At 44.4% G+C, this 25,620-nt stretch overlaps 1 protein-coding gene across 1 annotated transcript in view; it reads left to right on the forward strand.

Annotated features, from left to right (window-relative positions):
* The window catches only part of gsk3ba (glycogen synthase kinase 3 beta, genome duplicate a), a 223,177-nt gene that overhangs the window by 85,125 nt on the left and 112,432 nt on the right, over nucleotides 1–25,620 (forward strand). The window contains exon 3 of the mRNA XM_072513692.1: nucleotides 21,890–21,973. Within this exon, the coding sequence (XP_072369793.1) occupies nucleotides 21,890–21,973 (84 nt within the window). The remainder of the gene's footprint in view (nucleotides 1–21,889; nucleotides 21,974–25,620) is intronic.

The raw sequence follows: 25,620 nt of genomic DNA on the forward strand, positions 1-25,620 counted from the left end.
CAAGGGCAGGGGGGAGACTCGGTGCATTGGAACAAGCTGCTTTCCTCCAGACCCCTCAAAGCTTATGCATTGACTGCAATATTCCGATCAGGAGTATGATGTGAGCTGGGACTCAACCCATCAAGGCTATTGTGTAATTCAGTTAAATCATGATTGACAGCACACTCATACCATTTATTTACTTCTGTTCCAGACTCCTTGTATCCTTCCCCAAGAAATATCAATCAATTTCTGCCTTGAAAGGTTTCCCAAGTAGTTTGGGTAGATACTTTGAAATTCCTGCTGCCTATGTGTCAGGGGGTGGGGGGAAGGGGGAAGAGAGAATAGTGCTCACTTCATTCTTAAATAGCTTGGCTCTAATTTTCAGTTTAGTCCCATTGTTCTGGATTACCCAACAGGGGAAATAATTTCTCTGACTACCCTTTGAGTCCTTTAAAATTTAAAACATCTTGCGAAATCAACGTGAGAGTGCATGTGGACCATGGACTACTTGGGACAAATGACCTTTTTCTATTCCGTACATAACTATTGAAGTTTAAAAACTCACCACTATTCTTAGAATTCCCCCTAATACCAAAAAGGGTTGATATTCTAAATGTTGAACAGGGATTCTCACTCCCCGACTCCGAAGCAGGCTTCAGTGGGTGCTATTCAGGTCAAACTATATTTTCAAGTTATCCCCCGGCATAACCCATACCTTCACCGAAGAATTTTACTTACTTACTCCTCTGTAGCAGTAAGTAAAGTAGGCTAATAACCACTGTTTCAGGTTAAAACTTTTCAGTTATTTTATTTATTTATTTATTTTTCTTTTTAAAAGATGCAATCACTGTCTTTACAGAAAAGTAAAAAGATTTTGCTTCTGGATCCTTCTGGTTGGTTGAAGGGACCTTCGGGGCCCAACTTGACAATCAATCGTCTTTTTAAAATCTGGTCTTCTTTAACTGTATTCGCTGATGAGCTCGGTTGCTGTGTCCTATCTTTCCCATGTACCGAGCTGTGAGAGCTGGCTCTGCTGGCTGTCCCCTTTCTTCGGGTTTATATATTTTTCTAACAGTTATCTAGTTTTTATGACTTTGTTGTAAAGTAACTCTTATTTTCTTTGATTGTAAAAAGTATCTTTCATCTAAACATTCAATCCAATTAAGTATTCATTTTGACATAACCTCACCTCTCAGGTCTCTGATTACATTGTTTCCTTTGTGATATTCAAAGTTCCTTTCTGATGTTCAAATATGCTTTGGTTTCAAAAGCTGTGAATTTTGGTTTGGTTCCTGTAATTTCTATAGTTTTATTTTCCAATTGTGTCCTCGGCTCATAATTTTGACTTTGATTTTGGCTTTGAATTATGTTTCTCGGAGACTGATAGTCTCCAGTTTTCTTTAATTTACCTGGTATTTGCAAAATTTCACACCTAGAGTTGTCACCAAATTCAACTGAACCTCATACTTTCTTTTCCAGCTGCTTACTAAGATAGTTACTTTCAATGAAGGTGTGAGCCATTGTTTTTGGCTTCATTCAAAATCCTGTGTGTTTGTCAAGCCTGCTTGACCAAGGATATCTGCATTTTACAATCCTGCTCTTTGCAGCTGCTTTTAACCCTTTGTGGGATCTTGCCCTGTATTCTCTCATGTTTCTCTCAGACCAGATATTGCCAGACTTCCATGTTTCAAATGACACATCTTTCCATATTTTCAATAACACCCCATTTTGACATTTGAAACATAACTATATCATTTCGTCAATTATCCCCCCATCTAATTGTACTGACTAACAATTATCCCCCCCATCTAATTGCATTGACTAACATTTATCCCCTATCTTTCTCATTTGTATGTACATGTTTTGTGATTTTAAATTGTGCACCGAAATCAATTCGTAAATATCACAGACCAGTGTCTTTTTTCATTCTTTCCTCAAGTCCAATTACCGTGAACCATAGCCGCAGCCGCTCAGGAAAGTAATACAATAGCTATATCCGTGTGTTCCACTACCTCCAAAGCATTTTACTTCCTTGGGGTAGCAGCACCGTAGAAGCTTCCTCATGTCCCTTAGAAACAGCACTCAACTCAGTCCATCAGTAACCAAAAAGGTCTTTTGTCCATCACTGGCTGTTAAGTGTCCCATTTTTCTGTCATCCAAATTGCTTTCCGTTTCTCATTGGAATGGTAAATTATGATATCATGTACCACCCACTGATTCCCTTGCTTCATTAATTTAAAAGGTTCAATTTATCCTGCTTCTATCCCTGACTTCTCCACATTAATGTCTAATATTGTCCTGAACCATGTATGTCTGCCAGCCCCTGGTGTACATGAGAGAATATCTTTCTGACAAACTTCCTTAAACTCCCTTTCGTCTGTTATCATTTCCCTTACAACATTTGCAATACAATATGCCGACAGTATTCGCAAAACCACATCGAACTGTCACTTTTCTTTTTCCAAATAAATTCTCCCTATTGTTAAATACACAGTTTTAAAAAAAAAAATTAAGGTAACACATTACTCATCACCTAACCACACAAATAGACTGTGTGTTACAACTTTACATATGTGCAACTGTTATCACAATTCCAATACTAAAAATAAAGTACAATATCGACACATCCCTTCGTAGCTTTGGGACCAATAGTCATTACGTACTAAATATGGTGTGTAAACAACATCAATATTATTCGTGATGTTCTATGCAGTTAAATCAAGAAAACACACTAAACTACCACTATTCCCCCTCTATTAAAACATTCACACAGTTTAGAAATGCTGATCAAGTTCTTGAACGGCACACATACCCCCATTATCATACATAACAGTCCCTACCAATTTACATGACATTTCTTCCTTAATAACGATTACAGCTCGTCAATGAAATATTGTTTGCTGCATTGGTAATAATTTTCCCACCGTGGCATCAAGCTACAAAAATTCTTAAACTATTGTCATTTATCATAATGGGGTTCCTCGTCAGTCGCTGCTGTCTACCGAGACCCTTAATAACTCCACCACGTAGTACATACCCTGTGGAGACCGCAGATCATCCATCAGCTGATGTCCAATTAGAAATGTCTGACCGGAGGTTTCACTGCTCAGTAATATTTTGATCTGTTTCTAACCCGTAAAGTTTTCCTCCGGGCTCTGTCATTTAATACCCTCAACTATATAGCCAATTGTATCATTAGTTTCCCCCCAATACTATCGAAAACATTCTTCTCTGGAGTGTTCTCTTCCTTCTTGTGAACTGGCTTGTCTGTTATTTATTTTTTTCTTTCTGAAAAATCAAATGAACAGGTCAAGGGTGGAGAGGGCCCTATTCTTTAATTTTTACTTTCTATTTTAATTTGGATTCTCCAGACGTGCCCTCTCCAGGACTTCCAGATTTCTTTTGCCACCATTTCTTTCTTTTTTCTTTTTGAACTGGTTTATTTTCCTTATCATTGATGTACATCATACAATTAAGGCCTGTTAAGCCTCCTCCTTCTGTCATTGCACCCCTGAGTGAGATTTGAAGAATCTCAAACTCCTCTTTTGTTCACTCAGTGATCTAATCTTGTCGAAACCTTACCCTGATACATTCCTGATATTGCTACTGCATTTACTTTAATTACTTTATTTTGATTACGACCGGATGTTTATGAAGGTAAGTTCCAAACATGACATTTTAACTTGATCACCTGTCCAATCAATGCTGCTAACTGGTTTTAATTCACTCTCTTCCCACCAATTGGGTCATGTGTTTTAATTGTGATACAACTTCTTTTGCTCCAGACACCATGCTTCTCGAATTCAACTGTATATTTACCCAGATTCTGAACAATCTTGTCTTTACATTTCACAGCTTCACTGATTATTTCTCCTGTAGTTTTAGTTGGTAGCTTCACCCAAATTTCTTCTGTGTTATCAAATGTTTTTAACATCTTAATTTTACCTGCATCTATTTTTATTAAATCTTTTCCTGCCATCAGATTCTCATTTCCTTATACTGCAAGTAATTCTCTTAATTTAACTGTTGGTCCAATATCTTTATTCTCCAAAGCTGCTTCTTCAATGTATTTAACATTCTAAACATCATTTTTTAAAATTTGCTCGTGACATTCTTGTGATCATCAGGCACTAGGACCCTGCGGAGCTATGCAGTGTCAATTTCAACGCATCAGTTTCAAAGTGACTTCCTGCAAGCAGCTGACTGCTGCCCAGTACAAACTCTTTATCCGTTTATTCTAAGATTAATTTAGTTCTGAACATACTGATTTACTACCTCATAATACTGATCACATTTCTACCTGCCATTTATAACTTCCAATTAAGGTGAAACTCGGTTTTGCAAAATACAACATTTTCAAAAAATACAAACACCAAAGTAAATTCACAACTCCTTATTAGACATACACACACTCATTCATCCACTCAGATCTTGGATCTCTACTTTGTAGGATTTCACAAATCCTTATTAAACACACACATTTATCCACTGAGATCTTGGACCTCTATTCAGTAAGGTTTTAGTTACTCTTAACAAAAATTGAGACCCCTCCGTGCTGATAAGTCTCACTTATGCAGGAGTTTTTTGCCTCTGTTAATCTTTTCCACTCTTGTTTCATTGCTTCAACTCTCTTGACCGTGTTTCAGAGCAAGAGGATTATTCTAATTGCCATTTTTTGGAATTCTAAGTTCTGTTCCTGGTTGTCCCTTTCAGTTGCACTCTGAAATTAAGGATAAGTACCCTTTCTGGGCCCTATCAAAGGCTAACTAAGGCACTATCTTCCTGTTTTAGTTAAGGGTCGATTGGTTATTGGTCTCCAAAGATTCTAGGTGCCCCATTTCTCTAGGATGTCTCCTCACAATCTGGCTTAATCTAAGGATGATTTATTTTTTGGCCTCCCTTTACCAGTAATGGATGCAAGATTTTTAGTGCTGTCACTAAGATGTCTTGCAGACTTTTTTCTCAGGGTCAGTATCTTCTAGTCTACTGATTTCACACCCAACCTGAGTTTTATGTCCTCTCGATCCACAGAATATCCTTACAAAAGTCAATCACACATTACCTGCCGCGTTTAGTCTGGAAAATCAAGTCTGACTCACACATAGACCAGAGACTTGTAATATTCTAGCCTTTGTGCCAGTTAGAAATTTCTAATATTCCAACCGTTTCTTGGGAACTAGAAACTTCTAATATTCTAGGCCTCCACGCTGGATGCCATGGAGAAAGCAAAACAACCGGCTGGGTGTAATTAACAGTGTTAACACGTCGGGTGCCATGTAGAAAATAAAGCAACCTGCTTGGCGTAATTAACAGGGTTTTAATTGAAACATTGGGCGCCATGTTTTTGAAAACTCACCACTATTCTTAGAAGTCCCCCATACCAAAAAGGGCCGACATTCTAAATGGTGAACAGGGGTTCTCACTCCCCGACTCCGATGCAGGCTTCAGTGGGTGCTATTCAGGTCAAACTATATTTTCAAGTTATCCCCCGGTATAACCCATACCTTCACCGAAGATTTAATCTACTTACCACTTAGTAGCATGGATCCTGGGTCCCGCATTGCAAAGTAAGTAAAGTAGACTTTTGAATAAACCCTATTTCAGGTTAAATTAAGTTATTTATTATTATATTTTTTCTTTTAAAAGCTGAAATTACTTTTTTTACAGAAAGGAAAAAGATCTTACTTCTGGATCCTTCTGGTTGGTTTAAGGGACCTTCAGGCCCAACTTACAATCAATCTTCTTTTTAAAATCTGGTCTTCTTTAGATGTATTCGCTGATGAGCTCGGTTGCTGTGTCCTATCTTTCCCATGTACCGAGCTGTGAGAGCTGGCTCTGCTGGCTAACTCTGAGCTGACTCTGCCTACTCTTTAAATTCTGGTCTTCCTTAGATGTATTAGCTATTTTAGCTCGGCTGCTTTGCCCTGTCCCTTTCCCATGGCCGAGCTGACTAATCTGACTCTGAGCTGCTTGTTCCTTCTCTGCTTCACCGCCTCTCTCTCTCTCTCTCTCTGAGTTCTGGTTCTGGTTGCGGTCCTCTTTCTACGGGTTTATATATTTTTCTAACAGTTATCTAGTTTTTATGACTTTACAGTAACTCTTATTTTCTTTGATTGTAAAAAGTATCTTTCATCTAAACATTCAATCCAATTAAGTATTCATTTTGACATAACCTTGCCTCTCAGGTCTGATTACATTGTTTCCTTTGTGATGTTCAAAGTTCCTTTGTGATATTCAAAAATGCTTTGGTTTCAAAAGCTGTGAATTTCTATAGTTTTATTTTCCAATTGTGTCCTCAGCTCATAATTTTGACTTTGATTTTAGTGTATTATGTTTCTCGTAGATTGATAGTCTCCAGTTTTCTTTAATTTACCTGGTATTAGCAAAATTTCACGCCTCGAATTGTCACCAAATTCAACTGAACCTCATCCTTTCTTTTCCAGCTGCTTACAAAGAGTTACTTTCAATGAAGGTGTGAGCCATTGTTTTTGACTTCATTCAAAATCCTGTGTGTTTGCTAAGCCTGCTTGACCAAGGATATCTGCATTTTACAATCCTGCTCTTTGCAGCTGCTGGTAACCATTTGTGGGATCTTGCCCTGTATTCTTTCATGTTTCTCTCAGACCCCCGCTCAACCGGGTCCTCCCTTCCCTCTCTTTTCTCATGTCTTGGCTACTTCCCCTGGCTGTTGTCTACTTGATTATCTATTTGTTTGTTCGTTGGCCACAAACAGGTCCTAGATCAGTTGGGTGAATGGCTCCCATGTTCCGAGGAAGCCATCTTCCGACCCCCGGATGGAGAATTTGATTTTCTCCATTTGGAGAAATTCCGATAGGTCGGACAGCCAGTCTGCAGCTTTAGGTGCTGCTGCTGACCGCCAGCTGAGTAGGATTCTACGGTGGGAGATCCGGGAGGCAAAGGCAAGGGCGTCTGCCCTCCTCCCCATGAAGAGATCTGGCTGGTCTGATAACCTGAAGACTGCCACTTTCGGGCACAGCTCTACCCTCATCCCCACCACTTTGGACATTGCTGGAAGAAGCTGTCCAGTACCCAGCAAGTCTGGGGCAAGACCAGAATATGTGGGCGTGGGGGCAAGACCAGAATATGTGGGCGTGGTTGGCCAACCTCCTTGGCACCGTTCATATCTGTTTTCCACCTTCGAGAAGATCCTACTCATTTGGGTTCTTGTTAAGTGGGCTTTACGTACCACTTTTAGTTGCGTTAGGTTGAGTCTTGCGCACGTGGAGGCCGTCTGCGCCAGGCGCCGTGCCCCCCAGTCGGAGGCACCTTTCTCTGTGGCATGCTCCCGATGCTATCTGTCCCGCTAGTGTAGTGACCCCCCTCCCGGGAGTTACTGTCTCGTTTCTCCCTCGCCCACTCCCTGTCATTCCTGACCGTTCTTTCCCCGTCTTACACTGCACCCCTCTCGCTTGCCACTCTGCTTTCCCTTCTCCGCTGCTCTCGTTCTCTTGAACGAGGTCACAAACTCCCGCGCCAAACGGTCCACAGGTGGTGGCTTGCTGCTGGTCGCTCAGGGTGTGTTGGGGGTAGAGAGGTTCTTTCTCTCTTTTCCGTCCCCCCCACGTCAGCTCATCGCCATGCTGTTGTTCCTCATTTCTGCTGCTGTCGCTGTTCCAGCCCGCATTCCACGACAACTTTTTCCGCCTCGACAGGTGCTGTAAAGAAATGTTCCTTGCTTTGGTGTGTGACCCAGAGCTTCGCTGGCTACAGCATACCAAAGCGTATATCGTTCTTGTACCGGGCTGCTTTTGCCCTGTTGAATTCCGCCTGTCTCCTGGCCAGGTCAGCCCTAATGTCCTGGTATATCCTTATTCTATGTCCCTCCCAGCTACAGTTCTTGGCCTGCCTGGCCCAGCGCGGGATTCTTTCTAGGTCCTGGTATCGGTGCAGTTTGGCTATTACTGCCCTCGGTTGTTCCCTGACTTTGAGTTTCGGGCACAGAGACCGGTGTGTCCTGTCTATTTCTGGTGCATTGGGGAAAGTTTCTCTTCCCACCAGGTTGCCCAGCATCTCGGCCACATAGACCGTTCGTCCCTGCCTTCGATTCCACCTGGTAGGGCCACAATCTGCAGGTTTTGCCTCCTTGAGCGGTTCTCCTGATCCTCTACTTCTCCGCCGAGACTGCCCTGCGTCGCGACCAACCTCGTCATCTCTTTCTCCAGCGCCACGATCCGATCACTCTGGTCGGTTGCGACCTTTTCCATGTCCTTGATGGTAGCCTCTTGGGCTTCCAGTCTTTTCTCCACTCTGCTCAGGGTGAGCTGTATTTGAGCCAGAGTCTTGGTCACCGCAGCCTCAATGTCCGCTTTTATCTCGGCCTTTATCCTCCTTAGTGCCTCGATGAAGGATTTCTTCCTTCAACGAAGCTTCATGCACTGGTTGGCTCGTCCGAGTGTGGCTGTTCCCTTCAACTCCTGGTCTCTGTTCGGCCCTAGTTTGGCTTTTTCCAGGCATTGTTTCTTATATTCCCCCTCTCTTTCTTCCTTCCATTGACTTACTAAGGTTGGGGAATGAGTTGCTGCGTTTTTTTGGCGAGTTTTTGTTGTAAAGTGACTATTATTCTGGACCACGGGAGGAGAGCCACCTGATGTGCGATTGCTCAGCACATCTTCGTCACCGGAAGTTATTAAATTCTGTCCTGATGTCAAGGGCATTTACTGCCACATAACACATGGAAATATTTTTATTCTCCTTTCACACTATTTAGAAAATCCTAGAACTCGCATTTTTCCCGATATTGAGCATCAGTTGGTACGCTATAGAGGCGATTTTGAGCCCGCTCTCCTTCCATCCATGAGAAACACGCGCTGGCTCATAATCCGGAGAGAATTTAAAAATGTGATTCTCGTGATTTGTGGGATAGGGTAAGATTTATATACACTGTTGTGGGAGGTGTGGAGTGGTGAGGCTGGATAGAGGGCCAGCAATAGGTGGAGTTTGACAGATATATTGAACAGAAAGACAGCCCTATTCTTATTCTGCCTTGTTTTCTGGCAATTGGTACAGTTGAGGTAATTACTGATATTCCTCAACATGCTGGAACTGCCCTGTGCATTAGTGTTCTTACCTCTGACGAATGGGCACAGTGCATAAATCTTAATTGGCAGTACTTTTAAAATCACTCTAAAGCGTAATTGAAATCATTTCTAGTTGCTGGAAGAGCCATGTACAGATGTACAGAAATGACTCTTCCTCCAGCAAAGTATACCTCAAACTCGGTGGTGATTTCTACTTTAAAGATATGGAGGCAGTTCAGACAACAGTTCAGGCAAAATTGCCCTTAGTTGGGTGGGGTTACTGCGTTATGGGGATAGGGTGGAGGTGTGCGGTTGGGTAGGGTGCTCTTTCCAAGAGCCAGTGCAGACTCGATGGGCCGAATGGCCTCCTTCTGAACTGTAAATTCTATGAAACATTACAAGCTGTGTGCCATGTCATTATTGGCCCCGTATCTGGTAAACATTTGTTTGCACCATCGGGTTTGGATTCGACTTTTAAGTTATGGGAAGGGGCTAGATACTCTCGCCTTGGCTTCGCTGATGGCCCAAAGATGAGTTCTGCTGGGATGGTGAGCTTTTGCTCTGACTTGGTCTGGTTAAAGTCCAACAGGTTTGTTTCAAATCATTAGCTTTCAGAGCACTGCTCCCTCCTCAGGTGAATAAAGAGGTAGGTTCCAGATATATATATATATATATTATATAGAGAGAGAGAGAGATACTTTGAATGTGAGCATTTGCAGATAATTAAGTCTTTACAGATCCAGAGGAGTAACCCCAGGTTAAAGAGGTGTGAATTGTCTCAAGCCAGGACAGTTGGTAGGATTTCGCAAGCCCAGGCCAGGTGGTGGGGGGTGAATGTAATGCAACATTACATCGAGGGCATCTTGAAACTCATCGTACAAGAAATGCCCAGCTTCTGTCACGATACAACAGACTTCTTACTGACACTCAGTACGCATGGACCAATTGAACCAGGAACATTCCTGGTCACAATGGACGTCTCGGCACTCTACACCAGCATCCCCCATGACGACGGCATTGTCGCAACGGCCTCAATACTCAACACCGACAACTGCCAATCTCCAGACTCAATTCTGCAACTCATCCGCTTCATTCTGGATCACAACGTCTTCACCTTCGACAACAAGTTCTTAATCCAGACACACGGAACAGCCATGGGGACCAAATTCGCACGTCAATATGCCAACATCTTCATGCACAAATTTGAACAAGACCTCCTCACCGCACAGGACCTTCAACCGACGTTATACACCAGATACATGGATGACATTTTTTTCCTTTGGACCCACGGCGAAGAATCACTGAAACGACTACACGATGACATGAATAAGTTCCATCCCACCATCAGAATCATGATGGACTATTCTCCAAAATTGGTTGCATTCTTGAACATACTCATCTCCATTAAGGACGGTCACCTCAGCACATCGCTTTACCACAAGCCCACAGATAACCTCCAGCTTCCACCCTAAACACATTAAAGAAGCCATCCCCTATGGATAAGCCCTCCGTATACACAGGATCTGCTAAGACGTGGAGGAGCGAAACAGGCATCTACAGATGCTGAAAGATGCCCTCATACGAACGGGATATGGCGCTCGACTCACGATCGACAGTTCCAACGCGCCACAGCAAAAAACCGCACCAACCTCCTCAGAAGACAAACACGGGACAGAACCGACAGAGTACCCTTCGTCGTCCAGTACTTCCCCGGAGCGGAGAAACTACAACATCTTCTTCGCAGCCTTCAACACATCATCGATGAAGACGAACATCTTGCCAAGGTCATCCTCACACCCCCACTACTTGCCTTCAAACAAGTGTGCAACCTCAAACAAACCATTGTTTGCAGCAAACTACCCAGCCTTCAGAATCCCGACCACGACACCGCACAGCCCTGCCATGGAAATCTCTGCAAGACGTGCCAGATCATCAACATGACTACCACCGTTGCACGTGAGAACACCACCCACCAGGTATGCGGTACATACTCGTGCGACTCGGCCAACATTGTCTACCTCATACCCTGCAAGAAAGAATATCCCGAAGCGTGGTACATTGGCGAGACCATGCAGACGCTGCGACAACGGATGAACGGGCATTGCGCGACAATCGCCAGGCAGGAATGTTCCCTTCCAGTCGGGGAACACTTCAGCAGTCAAGGGCATTCGGTCTGTGCTCTTTGGGTAAGCGTTCTCCAAGGCGGCCTTCAGGACAAGCGACAACGCAGAATCGGCGAGCAGAAACTTATAGCCAAGTTCCGCACACACGAGTACAGCCTCAACCGGGATCTTTAATTCATGTTGCATTACATTCACCCCCTGCCATCTGGCCTGGGTTTGCGAAATCCTACCAACTGTCCTGGCTTGAGACAATTCACACCTCTTTAACCTGGGGTTACCCTTCTCTCTGGACCTGTAAAGACTTAATTACCTGTAAATGCTCACATTCAAAGTATCGTCTTGCATCTTTGACTTTGTCTATATATATATATATATATATATATATATGTTTCTGGAATCTACCTCTTCATTCACCTGAGGAAGGATCAGTGCTCCGAAAGCTAGTGATTTGAAACAAACCTGTTGGACTTTAACCTGATGTTGTAAAACTTCTTACTGTGCTCACCCCAGTCCAACGCCAGCATCACCACATCTTGGTCTGGTTGGGTGACCTTATGGACTTTTTATGCCTGAAAACGGTCAAGTACACCACTGGAGGATCGGTGGAGGGATTCTACCTGAGGTGTCAGCCATTTATCGCATACTTCAAAGAGTTAATTACCATCAGCTGTTAAGGGCGGAAGGGTTTGGTTGTTGGACTAGGGTTGGATGTAGCTGTTGCTTGTTTTTATTTTTTCCCTGCTCGTTTGTGCAATTAGCACGACAAATGTACCATGTTTGAACATTTCAGAGTGGTGTTGTAGTTTAAATTGTGTGTGTTATCTATGAAATCTTTTTTAAAAAGAAATGTCTATTCCTGTTAGGACTTATTCAGACCTATTGACCTAATTATTTTTAGGTACATGAGTACTGCAATAAGTGAATTCCTTCAAAACATAATCAAATGCTTTCCCAGCAAACTTCCTCCCCATCGATTGAGAGCCATCTCTTAAGAAATTGCTTAACAGAATAAATAGAGTTAAGATCAAGCATCTAAAAAATAGTTATATAGAATGCCCTTTTTAAATAACAAATGTGTAAGTTTTATTTATTTTTAAAAACATTTTTATTAAGGCATTTATAAATAAACATCAAACACAACCATAACCTAGATCTAAAAGATGACCCCCCCCCCCCTTTACTCCCTGCTGACCTAGCTGTCTTGGAAGAAATCTATAAACGGTTTCCATCTCCCAAGCAAACCCTTCCACCAACTCTCAAGGCAAACTTAATTTTCTCCAGCCTAAGGAAAACCACAAGATCGCTCGTCCACACTCCCAGTTTCAGCGGTTGCCAGTCCCTCCACCCCAGCAGGATCCATCTCCGGGCTACCAGAGAGGCAAAGGCCAGAACGTCGGCCTCTCTCGCTCCCTGGACTCCCAGGTCTTCCGACATTCCAAACACTGCCAATTCTGGACTCGGAAACACCTGCACCCTCAGTACCTCTGACATCACGCCAGCGAACCCCTGCCAAAATCCCTCGCACTTTGGGCAGGCCCAAAGCATGTGAACATGATTCGCGGGGCCTCTGCACACCAGCCACACCTATGCTCCACCTAATCATTCTAGCCACCGTCATATGCACCCTGTGGACTACCATTAAATTAAATCACACACAGGAACCGTTCACCCTCCTCAGAGCCTCCTCCCGTAACCCAGCCTCCAGCTCTCCCCCAGCTCCTCCCACTTTCGCTTAACTACTCCTATCGGGGCGCTCTCCCAATCCATCAATTCTTTATATATCTCTGACACCTTGCCCTCACCAACCTCTGTTTTCGACAGCACCTTGTACTGCAACCCCAGGGCGGCAGATCAGGAAAGGGCGGCACCAGTTTTCTCATAATTGCACATTAGTATCGGAACCCATTTCCGCTGGGCAACCCGTACTCCTCTACCAGTCCGTCCGAGCTCGGAAAGCTGCCCCCACAAATAAATCCCCAAACCGCTCGATCTCCGCTTGCCGCTATCCCTGAAACGGCCCCCCCCCCCCGCCCTGTCCAGTCCTTATGGAGCAAACCTGTGAGTCCCGCAGATTGGAGCCCAAACCAAAACCCCTTCAAGCCTCAAGTGATGTTGACACTGTCCCCACACCCTCAGGGCACCACTACCGGACTTGTGGAGTACCTGGCCAGCGTGAACAGCAGAGGCGCCGTCAACAGCACCCCAAAACTAGCACCCCTACATGTGGCTGCCTCCACCTGCTCCCACGCCGACCCCTCCCCCACTACCCACTGCCTTACCCTGGCTATATTTGCCACCCAGTAGTAATTCATTAAATTTGGCAGACCAGCCGGCGACTCCCTTGCCCCCGCTCCAAAAGCACCTTCTTTACTCGTAGGGTCTTACCCGCCCACACACATCCCGATATTAATGTATTAACCTTCCTAAAAAAGGCCTTCAAGATAAAATTCGGGAGCTTCTGGAATATAAACAAAAACCTTGGGAGCACAGTCATCTTCACGGACTGCACCCACCCAGCCAATGACAAAGGAAGCACACCCCACAACGGCAGCTCGCCCAGCCTCCTCTCCTGCCCCCTCGTCTGGATCGGGATGACTCCACTCTTCCCCATGTTTAATTTATACCCCGAAAACCGGCCGAATTCCACCAACATATCCATGATATCCCCTATGCTTTCCAGTGGGGTCGAGATATATATATATATATATATATATATATATATATATTCAGCAACAGGTCATCCACATATAGCGAAACCCTATTCTCCACCGCCCCCCTGGTCAGCACTATTCCTTTCGATCCCCTAGACGCTCTAAGCGGCATTGACAGTGGCTCTACCACCAAGACAAAAAGCAACGGGGAGAGTGGGCATCCCTGTCTCAACCCACTCTACAGCCTAAAGTACCCCAAACTCCCCAGATTCGTTCTTACACTAGCCACCGGCACCTGGTACAACAATCTACTTCAATCCAGAAACCCCTGCCCAAACCTGAACCACCCCCATTCCTCCCACAAATATTTCCACTCTACCCGATCAAAGGCCTTCTCCGCATCCATTGCGACCGCCACCTCCACATTCTGTCCCTCCAAGGGCATCTTTATGACATTTAACAGATGCCTGACGTTGGCCGACATTTGTCGTCCTATTACAAACCCCGTCTGGTCCCGATCCATCACCCTCAATCTGCAAGGCCAAAATCTTAGCCAACAACTTGGCATCCACACTCAATAGTGATATTGGGTGGTAGGACCCACACTGCTCCAGGTCCTTATCTTTCTTTAGGATCAGAGATATTGAGGCCTGCAGTAACGTAGGGGAGAGCTCACCCGTCTCCCTCGCCACATTAAATACCTTCACCAGCAGGGGCCCCAGGTCTCCCGAAAACTTTTATAAAATTCCATTGGAAAGCCATCCGGGCCCGGGGTCTACCCTGCCTGCATTGTCCCCACAACCTCCAGCACCTCCACCAATCCAATGGGAGCTCCCAGTCCCTCTACCACATTTAGTTCCATGTACTCCCGTTCAGTGGCCCTCTCCCACTCACACACCACCTCCTCCACTAGTAGCCCTACAGCCAACCTCCACTGCGGGTGCTACCCGCCCCCCCTGCCCGTTCCATTCGCCCGTCCACCCAATGGGGCGCGTGGTCCAAGACCTCGATCGCAGAGTATCCGGAGTCCACCAGCCCGCCAGCAATGACTTCCCCCACCACCCACCCACCCATGCACTCCATAAACCCCTTCAGGCCCTTCACCACCGCCGACACAGTCCACCCCCAGATCAATGACCATGTTAAAGTCCCACCCATAAACTCCCCATCAATATCATCCCAGTTTGGGACATAAATATTGATGAGGAACACTGGCATCCCATCCTATTTCCCACTAACCATCACAACCCCCCCCCCCCCCCCCCCCCCATCTCCCCCAAATCCGCTACTATATTCCCCACCTCAAATGGCACACGCTTATTGACCAACACCTCCACCCTATGCGTCTTTATATCTAACCTCGATTGGAAAACTTGCTCTACCCACCCGTTCCTCAGCGTTGTCTGGTCCCCAATCTTCAGATGTGTCTCTGTAAAAAGGTCACATAAGCCTTCAAACTCCTCCGATGCATGAAAACACGCGACCGTTTGACTGGCCTATTCAGCCCCCTTGCGTTCCATGTGACCAGCTTGGTCGAAGGGCATCCTCCTCGCCCATCAACCATACCCCTTCTTAGGCCAGCCCCCCCCCCCCCCCCACCTGTGCCACACTACCCTCCAGGCCCACCCCTGGATGTCCACCGTCACCACTCCCAACCCCATCATCGGATCGAAACATCTCAGAGGAGAAAAGTTCTCCAAGCGCCAACAGAACAAAAAAGATACAGGAAATGCCAAAGAACCGGAAAAAAGAAAACATTCATCTCCACACCCCAGTCCATTGTCTCTGAAAAATGTCATTGCCTCCTCTGGTGTTCCAAAATACTGCTCTTTGTTATTAAAGGTCACCCAGAGGTGGGCTGGGTACAACTTCAAGAACTTCACCCTCTTGGCAGCCTTCACGCGAATAAACCTCCTCATCCCCAGATCCGGGCCCAGTTCCTGATACACTCGCAGCTCATTCCCCTCCCAGGTTCATCTCCTCGTCTGCTGGCCCATCTTGGGATCTTTTCTTTAACTAGGAACTGGCGAAGACGCACCACCATTGCCCTTGGCGGCTCTTTCGCCTGCGGCCTCCTCATCAGCGCCCTGTGCGCTCGTTTGACCTCCAGGGCCCGGTCAAAAGCCCCCTCTCCCATCAGCTTCTCCAACATTCCAGCCACTTATGTGGCGGTGTCCGCTCCCTCGATGCCGTCAAGTTCTGCCTCCGGGAGTGGTTCTCCAGGTCCTTTACCTTCTCCTGTAGCCACTTCTCGGTCTCTCGCATTACTCCCGCCACGGCTGCCAACAAAACCAACTACTCCTCGTGCTCCCACACTGTTTCCTCCACTTTTCCAGCAGTCACGCCCTGGGACTCCTGCCTCTGCTCCACTTGGTCAATTCCCGACCTCAACAAATCTACAGCCTTGGCTAGATCCTCATAGGCCTCTCTCCTCTGCTGGCTGAACTTCCCGTTTAAGAAGTCGACCAGTTGGTCCATCGACCATTGGGTAGGCAGCGTGGGCCTTGCACTCTCTGCCATCTTAAGCTGTGACGCACGGAGATTCTCCTGTTCCAGCTGCTCCCTTCCTTCTTCTTGACCCACTTTTGGGCCTTGAATCCATCCACCAGTCCCACCAGTGGAGTCAGACTTGCCTCTGGCAAACCCTACACCTTGTTCAGCCACACATCCACTCTCCTAACGGGGAAAAGGTCTGAAAAACAAATCCTCGAGTGGGAGCTGCCAAATGTGCGACCGTTCACACCATGGCTGCCATCGGAAGTCCCAAATATGAGTTTTATAACTGAAGATTCACTTTTGATGCTTACCTGTAAGCTACTGCAATTGGCGTATTGAGTAGCTGCATCAAAATCCTCCTTTAAGTCTTCAACTTCAAAACATAATCACAATTAATTGTCTAAATCAGAGGTTAAAACTCTAACCTCCTTTTGATAATTTCAAATGTAAATTTTGTGTTGAAAGTCCTTTACTGTTTTAGATTCTAATATGTCTAAAGATGTACTGGTTAGGTAGATTGGCCATGCTAAATTTCCCCTTGATGTGCAGGTTAGGCTATGGTGTTATGGGGATAGGGTGGGGTGGACAGGAGTGTAAATGGTAGCTTTTAAGGGTCGGTGCAGACTCGATAGGCTGAATGGCCTCAATCTGAACTGTAGGGATTCTATGATATGCTATGATTCTAGACTCCGAATGATGGCTCAGTCTCAGATTGATGAGTTTTTTAAAAAAAAAGTATTTTTATTAAGGTTTTGCAGAACTTTTCATAAACAACAGTAGTAACACAACCACCGGACTTGTGGAGTAACGGGTCGGCGAGAACGGCAAAGGAGCCGTTATCAAAGCTCCCAGACTAGTACCTTTTCATGACGCCGCCTCCCGCTGCTCCCACGCGCCCCCCGCCCCCAATCGCCCACTTCCTACTCATAGCTATATTGGCCGCCCAGTAGTAGTTGTGAAAGTTCGGCAGCGCCAACCCAACCCCCCCCCCGACTGCGCTCCAACAGCGATCTCCTTACTCGCGGGGTCTTATTCGCCCACACAAAGCCTGAAATGATCCTACTCACCCGCTTAAAAAAGACCTTCGGGATGAAGATGGGGAGGCACTGAAGACAAACAAAAATCTAGGGACGACAGTCATTTTCACGGTCTACACCCTCCCTGCCAGTGACAGCGGGAGCATGTCCCACCGTTTAAAGTCCCCTTCCATTTGCTCCACCAACCGGGTCAGGTTGAGCCTGTGCAGGGCATCCCATTTCCTGGCCACCTGTATACCCAGGTAACAACAACTTTTCTCTACCATCCTGAGCGGCAGCTCTTTCAGTCTCTTTTCCTGCCCCTTGGCCTGGATCACAAACAACTCGCTCTTTCCCATGTTCAGTTTGTACCCTGAAACTACCAAAATCCCTCCGGATCCGCAGAACCTCCCCCATCCCCTCCACAGGGTCCGAAATGTACAGGAGCAAATCATCCACTTATAGCGAGACCTGATGTCCCCCCCCCCCCCCCCCCCCCCCCCCCCCCCCCCCCCGAGCCAGTCCCCGCCAATTCCTTGAGGCTCTCAGACCCATAGCTAGCACTTCTATAGCTGGGGCAAATAGTAACGTGGAGAGGGGACACCCTTGCCTCGTTCCCCAGTGAAGCTCGAAGTACCGCAACCTCAGCTGGTTTGTACATACACTTGCTACAGGCGCCTGATACAGCAATTTCACCCAGCCAATAAAGCCCTTACCAAACCCGAACCTCCCCAGCATTTCCCACAGGTACTCCCACTAATGCTCATTGATCCCAACTTTGCTTCTGTTTGTCAACTAAATTTCTGTCCACACGGCTACATTTCATTTTATACCATTCATCTTTAGACATCTATAGAACATCACCTGGATATCCATATGAGTTATATTGACTGCATTCCCTTTTTGAGCACAAATATTGCATTGTCTCACAGCACGATTTGCATGTTTAAAGAGAAATGGAAAATCAAGATCGGAGCTTTTGCTATTCTCTGACTACTTCAGTAGCCTAGAATACATGGAGTTGGATTCCAATGATTTATTTTGTGGTTGTCAGAACCAATTATTTTTCTAACTATATATTTTTTTGTAGTAATCTACATTCACATTCTGTCATTTGTAAAGTTTGCTGCACAGTATTTATTTTAAGATCTTGGCCATACCTTTATCCTTCGTAATTAGGCAACCCCTTATCCCTCAGTGTTCCTGTCGCCTCAACAATACTTTTAGGTGCTTATAAAGTATTTAATATTTCCATTATAGATTACTTGCTGGCCTTTTTTCACATTCCCTGTTAGACTGAATTTTCATTTTTCCACTACACTGTATTCATAATGTTATTTACTCTTGCCTCCCTTACAATCTTTATTTTTAGGCTCTTCATTTACCCCAAGAACTCTTACCAATTTTTACAGATGCACCACAGAAAGCATCCTTTCTGGCTGCATCACAGCCTGGTATGGCAACTGCTCGGCCCAAGACCATAAGAAACTCCAGAGTCATGAATATAGCCCAGTCTATCATGTGAACCCACCTCCCATCCATTGACTCTGTCTTTACCCCCCGCTGCCTTGGGAAAGTGGACAGCATAATCCAAGACCCTACCACCTGGGTTATTCTCTCTTCCAGCCTCTTCCATTGGGCAGAAGATACAATAGTCTGAGAACACAAACTAACAGTTTCAAAAACAGCTTCCCCGCTGATATCAGACTCTTGAATGACCATCTTACGGACTGAACAGATCTCTCTATGCATCTTCTCTACTGAATAGTACTACACTCGTATGCTTCACCCAGTGTCTGTGTCTTATGTATTTACAGTGCATATTTATCATGCATCCTTTGTTTTTCATGTATTGAATGATCTGTCTGGACTGTACACAAAACAATACGTTTCACTGTACCTCGGTACACGTGACAATAAACCAAAATCAAATCTATTCTTTTGGTAAACCTCCCTTTTGCCTATGTATTAGCATATTTTGTGCTTTTGCCTATATAGGAATTTATTTTGTGATGGGATCATGTATTTTTGAAGATTTACTAGTGCTATTTTATAAACCTATTTGCTATGTTCCCCTCCCCACCCACACACATATACACACTCCCTCCAGGTAATTTGGGACAGATCGCTTACCTACTGAACTTTGCCTTTTTCTAATCCATCACGTTTATCTTTGACTTCTATCCTTTCCTGTGCTTTCGCTGCATATTTAATATGGCGACTTTCCCAACTGTTGACTTACTCTCATCAGTTTTTTGCTTATTTCACAGGACCAAATTAAGGGCTTTCCTTGTTGGATTAGAGGAATGTTGATCTTGGAGGCAAATAATTGTCTAAATGTTTCTCAGTTAGGCTTTATGGATGAACTTTAATAGTCTATTTTGGGGTAGTTAGAATACTGTCCTGCTATTCTTGCATCTTTCTCTCCACTGTCTCCATCTCTTAACTTGCCACCACTGTATGGTGGCCAGTAATTGTATGGATAGGAATTTTGTCCTCCTTCAACTTTCTAGGATGGCAACAGAAACTTTCATTAAAATAGTCTAAAGATAGACAGTGGGTGGAAAGCTGCCCGGGCAACTGAAAGCATGACAACCAGAGGGCGCGCAGGGGGCCAAAGTTGGACGAGTGCAAAGACTTTAGAGCCTTGATAGAGCTGGAGAAGGTCATAAAGATGGGGAGGGGTGAGGCCATGGTTGGATTGGCAAACGATGCATATTTTAAAACCGAGAACTTGCTAGGCTGGGAGCCAGTGTAGATCGATAAGCAGGGGTGGTGGGTGAACTGGACTGTGTCAAGTTAGGACATGGGCAGCAAGGTTTTAGATGGCCACTAGTTTAGGGAAGTTGAAAGGATGGCCAAGAATCTAGTCTGGAGGTGACAAATATGTTGGTGAGTATTTCAGTAATGGATCAGCTGAGGCAGGTGAGGATTTGAATGATGTTCTGGAGGAGGTGGAAGTAGGGAGAACTTGGCAATGGCACAGGTATGAGAGCAATAAATTTGGGGAGAGGGACGGAGTTGTTGGCAAGAGAACAAAGTTTGTGATCGAGGCTTTGGCTAAAGATAATGGCTTTGGACCCGATACTTAGAGAAAGTTTCTGTTCATCCAGTATTGCATGTGACAGTTTAAAGAAAGAAGGACATATGCTTGTGTTCTAGCATGGTGGTGGAGGATCCTTTACTAATAAGTCAATTTGCAGTCCTTTTCCCCCCCACCCTATCTTTCCTGGAAATATTGCAGCCAGGTGTATTCAGTTCTCAGTTCAGTTGTTTCTCTCTTATCTCAATTTTATTCTGAATGTTTTGTGCATTTCAGTATATTCAATTCCTGATTTAAACTTTTGGGGAGTATTGACCGTTACTGATTTCCTTGTGTTAATTATTTTTTGAATATCTATTATCCCTTCTACAGCAAGTTTTTAAAATTCCGTTATTTCAAAGTTTATTTCCAATTTTAAAAAGCAATTTGGGGAAAGCATTATTTTGAACTTGAGGAGAAAGGAGTGGAGAAAATTAATATCCGTACTCTGTCACTGATTTCTGTTCATTGTCTGTCTTTTGAACACGTCTGTTGATTAATGGTTTGAATTTTGGTCTGACATGTTCAATCTACCAGAAAGGGAGAATCACATGGCAGTCATGATGCATTCAATACCCTGAAGTATCATGCCAAGAAAGTTCAGTTTGATCCTTGGGCCACACTGTTGTTTACCTAGAAGATGGGCAGATTAGGAAGCACTCTTGAGCATGCTAGACATGAAGGCTGCTTGTGGCACCGAATCGGAGTGCAATATGTAGTGTAATATCCAGAGAACTTTTTTTTTCCACCTGTCTCAGCCCTGTACTGAAAACATTGTCCATGATAATATTATCTTATCACCTCTGGAGTCTACCCCAATGGTCTCCTTCATAATCTGCCGACGTTCAACTTTTTTTAAAAAATGCAGTTGGCTGTATCTTGTCCTGCATAGTGCACTGGGTGCACTTCACTCCTATAATGAGTGTCCTAAACTGGCTGCCTGCTCCCAAAACCTTAAATTTAAATGTCATCTTCAACCCTGTGTAGACCTGCATCATCCCATCTCTGCAACTTCCTCAACACGCAATCTCTCCCACCATCCCACACACACATTCTTCTCCCTGCCCCCCCCGCTCCAAAATACTTGAACCCTTGGAGTTCAGCCTATTGATCATGCACTGCATTTCTTCTTTGTTGTGTCATAACTTGCAGTCCCTTGGCCTTCATTTTTCAATCTCCCTTGCTAATTAATCCTCTACTTCTTCCTACTCATTTGAAAGCCATCAAATTTACCTTACTGACCTATCTTTGATCACCTCTCCGAACTTGCCTCTACATGATATCGGTTTCCCTGTCTGCTTCCATATAAAGATGACTTTCCGTGAAGTAATTGGAACAAGTTCATTAGGTAGGATAGGACATCTTCTGTGGTTTCAATCTGTCATATTTTATGTGTTGTTAGCAGTAGTCTTTGTCCAGTGAATAGTTGAAATCACACTTGGTTGCTGGTTGACATTCAGATAAACAGTTACTAATATTGACTTTTTTCCTTCCTTCTCAGAATCGTGAGCTGCAGATAATGCGAAAACTGGATCATTGTAATATCGTCCGATTACGATACTTCTTTTACTCCAGTGGAGAAAAGGTACTTTTGTTGTGTATATTTCTTTTATTCATTCATGGGATCGAGGTGACTGGCAACCTAAACATTTTTTGATGCAATTGGCTTATTAGCCCATTTCAGAGAATAGTCAATTGTGGGTCTGGAGCCTCATGAAAGCCAGAGAGGATAAAGACAGTCGATTCCTTTCCCTAAAAAAATATATATCTTATAATGGTTTTGTGAGGTTAACCAACTTTTTAAATTCTAGTTTTATTTAATTAACTGAATTTAAATTCTCCAACCACGGCAGTGGATTTAAACTAGTCTCTCGATCATTCACCATGCCTCAGATTACTAGACCAGTAACATAACCACTGTGTTTAACATTTCAATCAAGCTTTACTATTCACTTTTACAGGTGCAAACAAAGCTGAACTCTTGCCTAAATGCTCAATATTTCAAGAATTGCCTAAACTTTTTCGGGGGTTAACAAGATATTGATCTATTAAGGCAAATATATTTGTACAGGAGGAACCACATTTATAGGGCAGATGGTAGCACCGTTACTTCACAGCTCCAGGGTTCCAGGTTCGATTCCCATCTTGGGTCACTGTGCAGAGTCTTTGTGCGGAGTCTGCACGTTCTCCCCGTGTCTGCATGGGTTTCCTCCGGGTACTCTGGTTTCCTCCCACAGTCCAAAGCTGTGCAAGTTAGGTGGATTGGCCATGATAAATTGCCCTTAGTGTCCAAAAAGGGGTTATGAGGTGGAGGTGTGGGCGTGGGTGGGGTGCTCTTTCCAAGAGCCGGTGCAGACTCGATGGGCCGAATGGCCTCCTTCTGCACTGTAAATTCTATGATTCTATTTTTACATGGTAACCTTACAGTATACTTAATGGACTTCATAGAAATAGCTTAGCTATCTTGGGTCCATTGTCAGCTTGACTTTGTTACTGGCATTCTAGGCTGACACTGAAATGCTGTTGTGTTGCTGGAGGTGCTGTTCTTCAGAGGATATCAGAAGTTGGAACCTTATCTACTTGTGCCAGTGAATCCAAATCATTCTATCACATTTATCCTATAGAAATATGTATGGAACTATATAGGAAGTTCTTAAAGTGCACTGGCCAGCATCACTATGAACAAACCTGGGAAAATATCAACTATGTTTAAAATTAAAACTATGTTTGCTCACCTAAATGAATGTATTTCAGTGAAATTTATTGCATGTTCAACACATTTGAGAAGATTGGCAGTAAAGAAGGCAAATGGCATGTTGACCTTCATAGTGAGTGAATTCAACTGCAAGAGCAGGGATGCCTTGCTGCAATTATGCAGGGCCTTGGTGAGATCACACCTGGGATATTGTATGCAGTTGTGGTCTCCTTATCTGAGAATGGATATTCTTGCTCTAGAGGGAGTGCAGAGAAGGTTGACCAGACTGATTCTTGGGATTGCAAGAATTCTAATAGGACTAGACAGGGCAGATGCAAGAAGGATGTTCCCGGTGGTGGGGCTGTCCAAAACCAGGGATAGTAGTCTGAGAATATGGGTTAGACCATTTAGGATAGCGATTAGGAGAAATTTCTTCACCCAGATTGTGGTCGGCCTGTGGCATTTGTTACCACAAAGTAATTGAGGTGTTTTCAAGAAGCAGTTGGATATAGCACTTGGGGCGAAGACGATCAAAGGGTGTGGGAGAAAGTGGGATCAGGCTGTTGAATTGGATGATCAGCCATGATCGTGATGAATGGCGGTGCAAGCTTGAAGGGCCAAATGGCGGCCTTCTATTTTCTGTTTCTTATGATCTGTAACTGATTTTCTTGTCCTCGGCATGTGCACCCCTTCAATCTGTCCAAAGGTAGACTATTGTAACAGTGGTCAGACAGTTTGGTTGCACAGTGTAATGGTCCAACTTGTTCAGAGCATTGTCACAAAAATAACAAACATGTTAACAGCCAACCCGACTGTATTGTCTACCTTGCCTTTCCGTATCCAGTCCTACTGCTCAATGATGGTTCGACAACTTGACTTGGTGGCTGTGTTCTGAATTTGTTTTAAAAGCCCCTCTCTCAGCCCCCATTGAAACACAGAAAATGTTAGCCCAGCAGGAGGCCATTCAGCCTGTCATGTCTGTGTTGGTTGGGAAAAAAACATTTAGCTTAACCTATCTTACTTTCCAGCTCTTGATTCCTAGTCTTGTAGGTACGGCACTTCAGATGCTTCTCCCTCGTATGTTTTTTTTCTAATGCAATGGTTTCTATCTGTACCATACTTTTCAGGCAGTGAGTTCCAGATCTCCACATGACCTCTGAGTGAATAAACCTCTCCATTCCCCTCTAAACCTCAGCCAGTTACATTAAATCTATAACAGAAAATCTCAGCAGGTTGGCAGCATCTGTGGAAAGAGGAAGTTTCAAGTCCGTATGATGCTTCAGTGCTAAAGATAAGGAGAAATGTGATGGATTATAAACTGTTTAAGAGGGGGTGGAGCAGAGTAGAAAGTCAATGATTGGTGACAACTAGGAGATGATGAAATTTGAGTTCAATAAAAATCTGGAATTAAAAGTCTCATGACCGTGCAACTGTTGTTGATTGTTGTAAAAACTCCATCTGGTTCACTGATGCCCTTAAGGGGAGTCAATCTACATCTTTAGTTGGTCTGGCCTTCATGTGATTCCAGATCCACAGCAATGTGGTTAACCTTTAACTTTTCTTAACTGGGGCAGCACAGTAGCACAAGTGGATAGCACTGTGACTTCACAGCGCCAGGGTCCCAGGTTCGATTCCCTGCTGGGTCACAGTCTGTGCTGAGTCTGCACGTTCTTCCCGTGTGTGCGTGGATTTCCTCCGGGTGCTCTGGTTTCCTCCCACAGTCCAAAGACGTGCAGGTTAGGTGGATTGGCCATGATAAATTGCTCTTAGTGACCAAAAAGGTTAGGATGGGTTATTGGGTTACGGGGATAGGGTGGGAGTGAGGGTTTAAGTGGGTCGGTGCAGACCCAATGGGCCGAATGGCCTCCTTCTGCACTGTATGTTCTATGTTCTCTGAAATGACCCAGCAAGCCACATGGTTCAAGGGCAATTGGGGATGGGCAACAAACGCTTGACTTTCTAGCGACGTCCACATCCCATGAAAGAATAAAGAAACCCAAGCTATGGCCTAACAGTTTTAGCATAACTTTCCTGCTCTTAATTATTCCATATGCTGCAATAACCTCCTACATATCGCTTCCACTCAGTCTTTCGTAGCTTTTTATCGAATTGTCTTAATTTATGGGTTCTTTTCAACAATTGCTCATATAGTAAGTTTCAGATTCAATTACAGTGTACTTTCTGGACAGGAGGGAATTTAATTTAAACAGCCTTGATTTCTTCTCTCACACCCGTGTGTAAACAAAGATGTTTTGATTTTGATTTCCTCCTTTATAAGCAGTGGTGTACTCCCAACCCCTATGTTTAGATGTGATCCAGTTTCTATTAATAATCCCACAGCAAACCCGAGATGCGATGAATTCAATGGGAATAGTTTATTTTGCACACACTCCAATGCAAGGGACAGTCACATCATAGCCTCAAATCTACAGAATTAATAATTATTGTTTCTCGAGTCCAGAATCAAAGTCCTGTGGTGCAATCCTCCACAGAGGTTAACAGGCTGAAAACAATGTTGGATAATTCACTTCCACGAT

The sequence above is a fragment of the Scyliorhinus torazame genome, chromosome 8 (assembly GCF_047496885.1).
Source record: "Scyliorhinus torazame isolate Kashiwa2021f chromosome 8, sScyTor2.1, whole genome shotgun sequence".
Classification (NCBI taxonomy): Eukaryota; Metazoa; Chordata; class Chondrichthyes; order Carcharhiniformes; family Scyliorhinidae; genus Scyliorhinus; species Scyliorhinus torazame.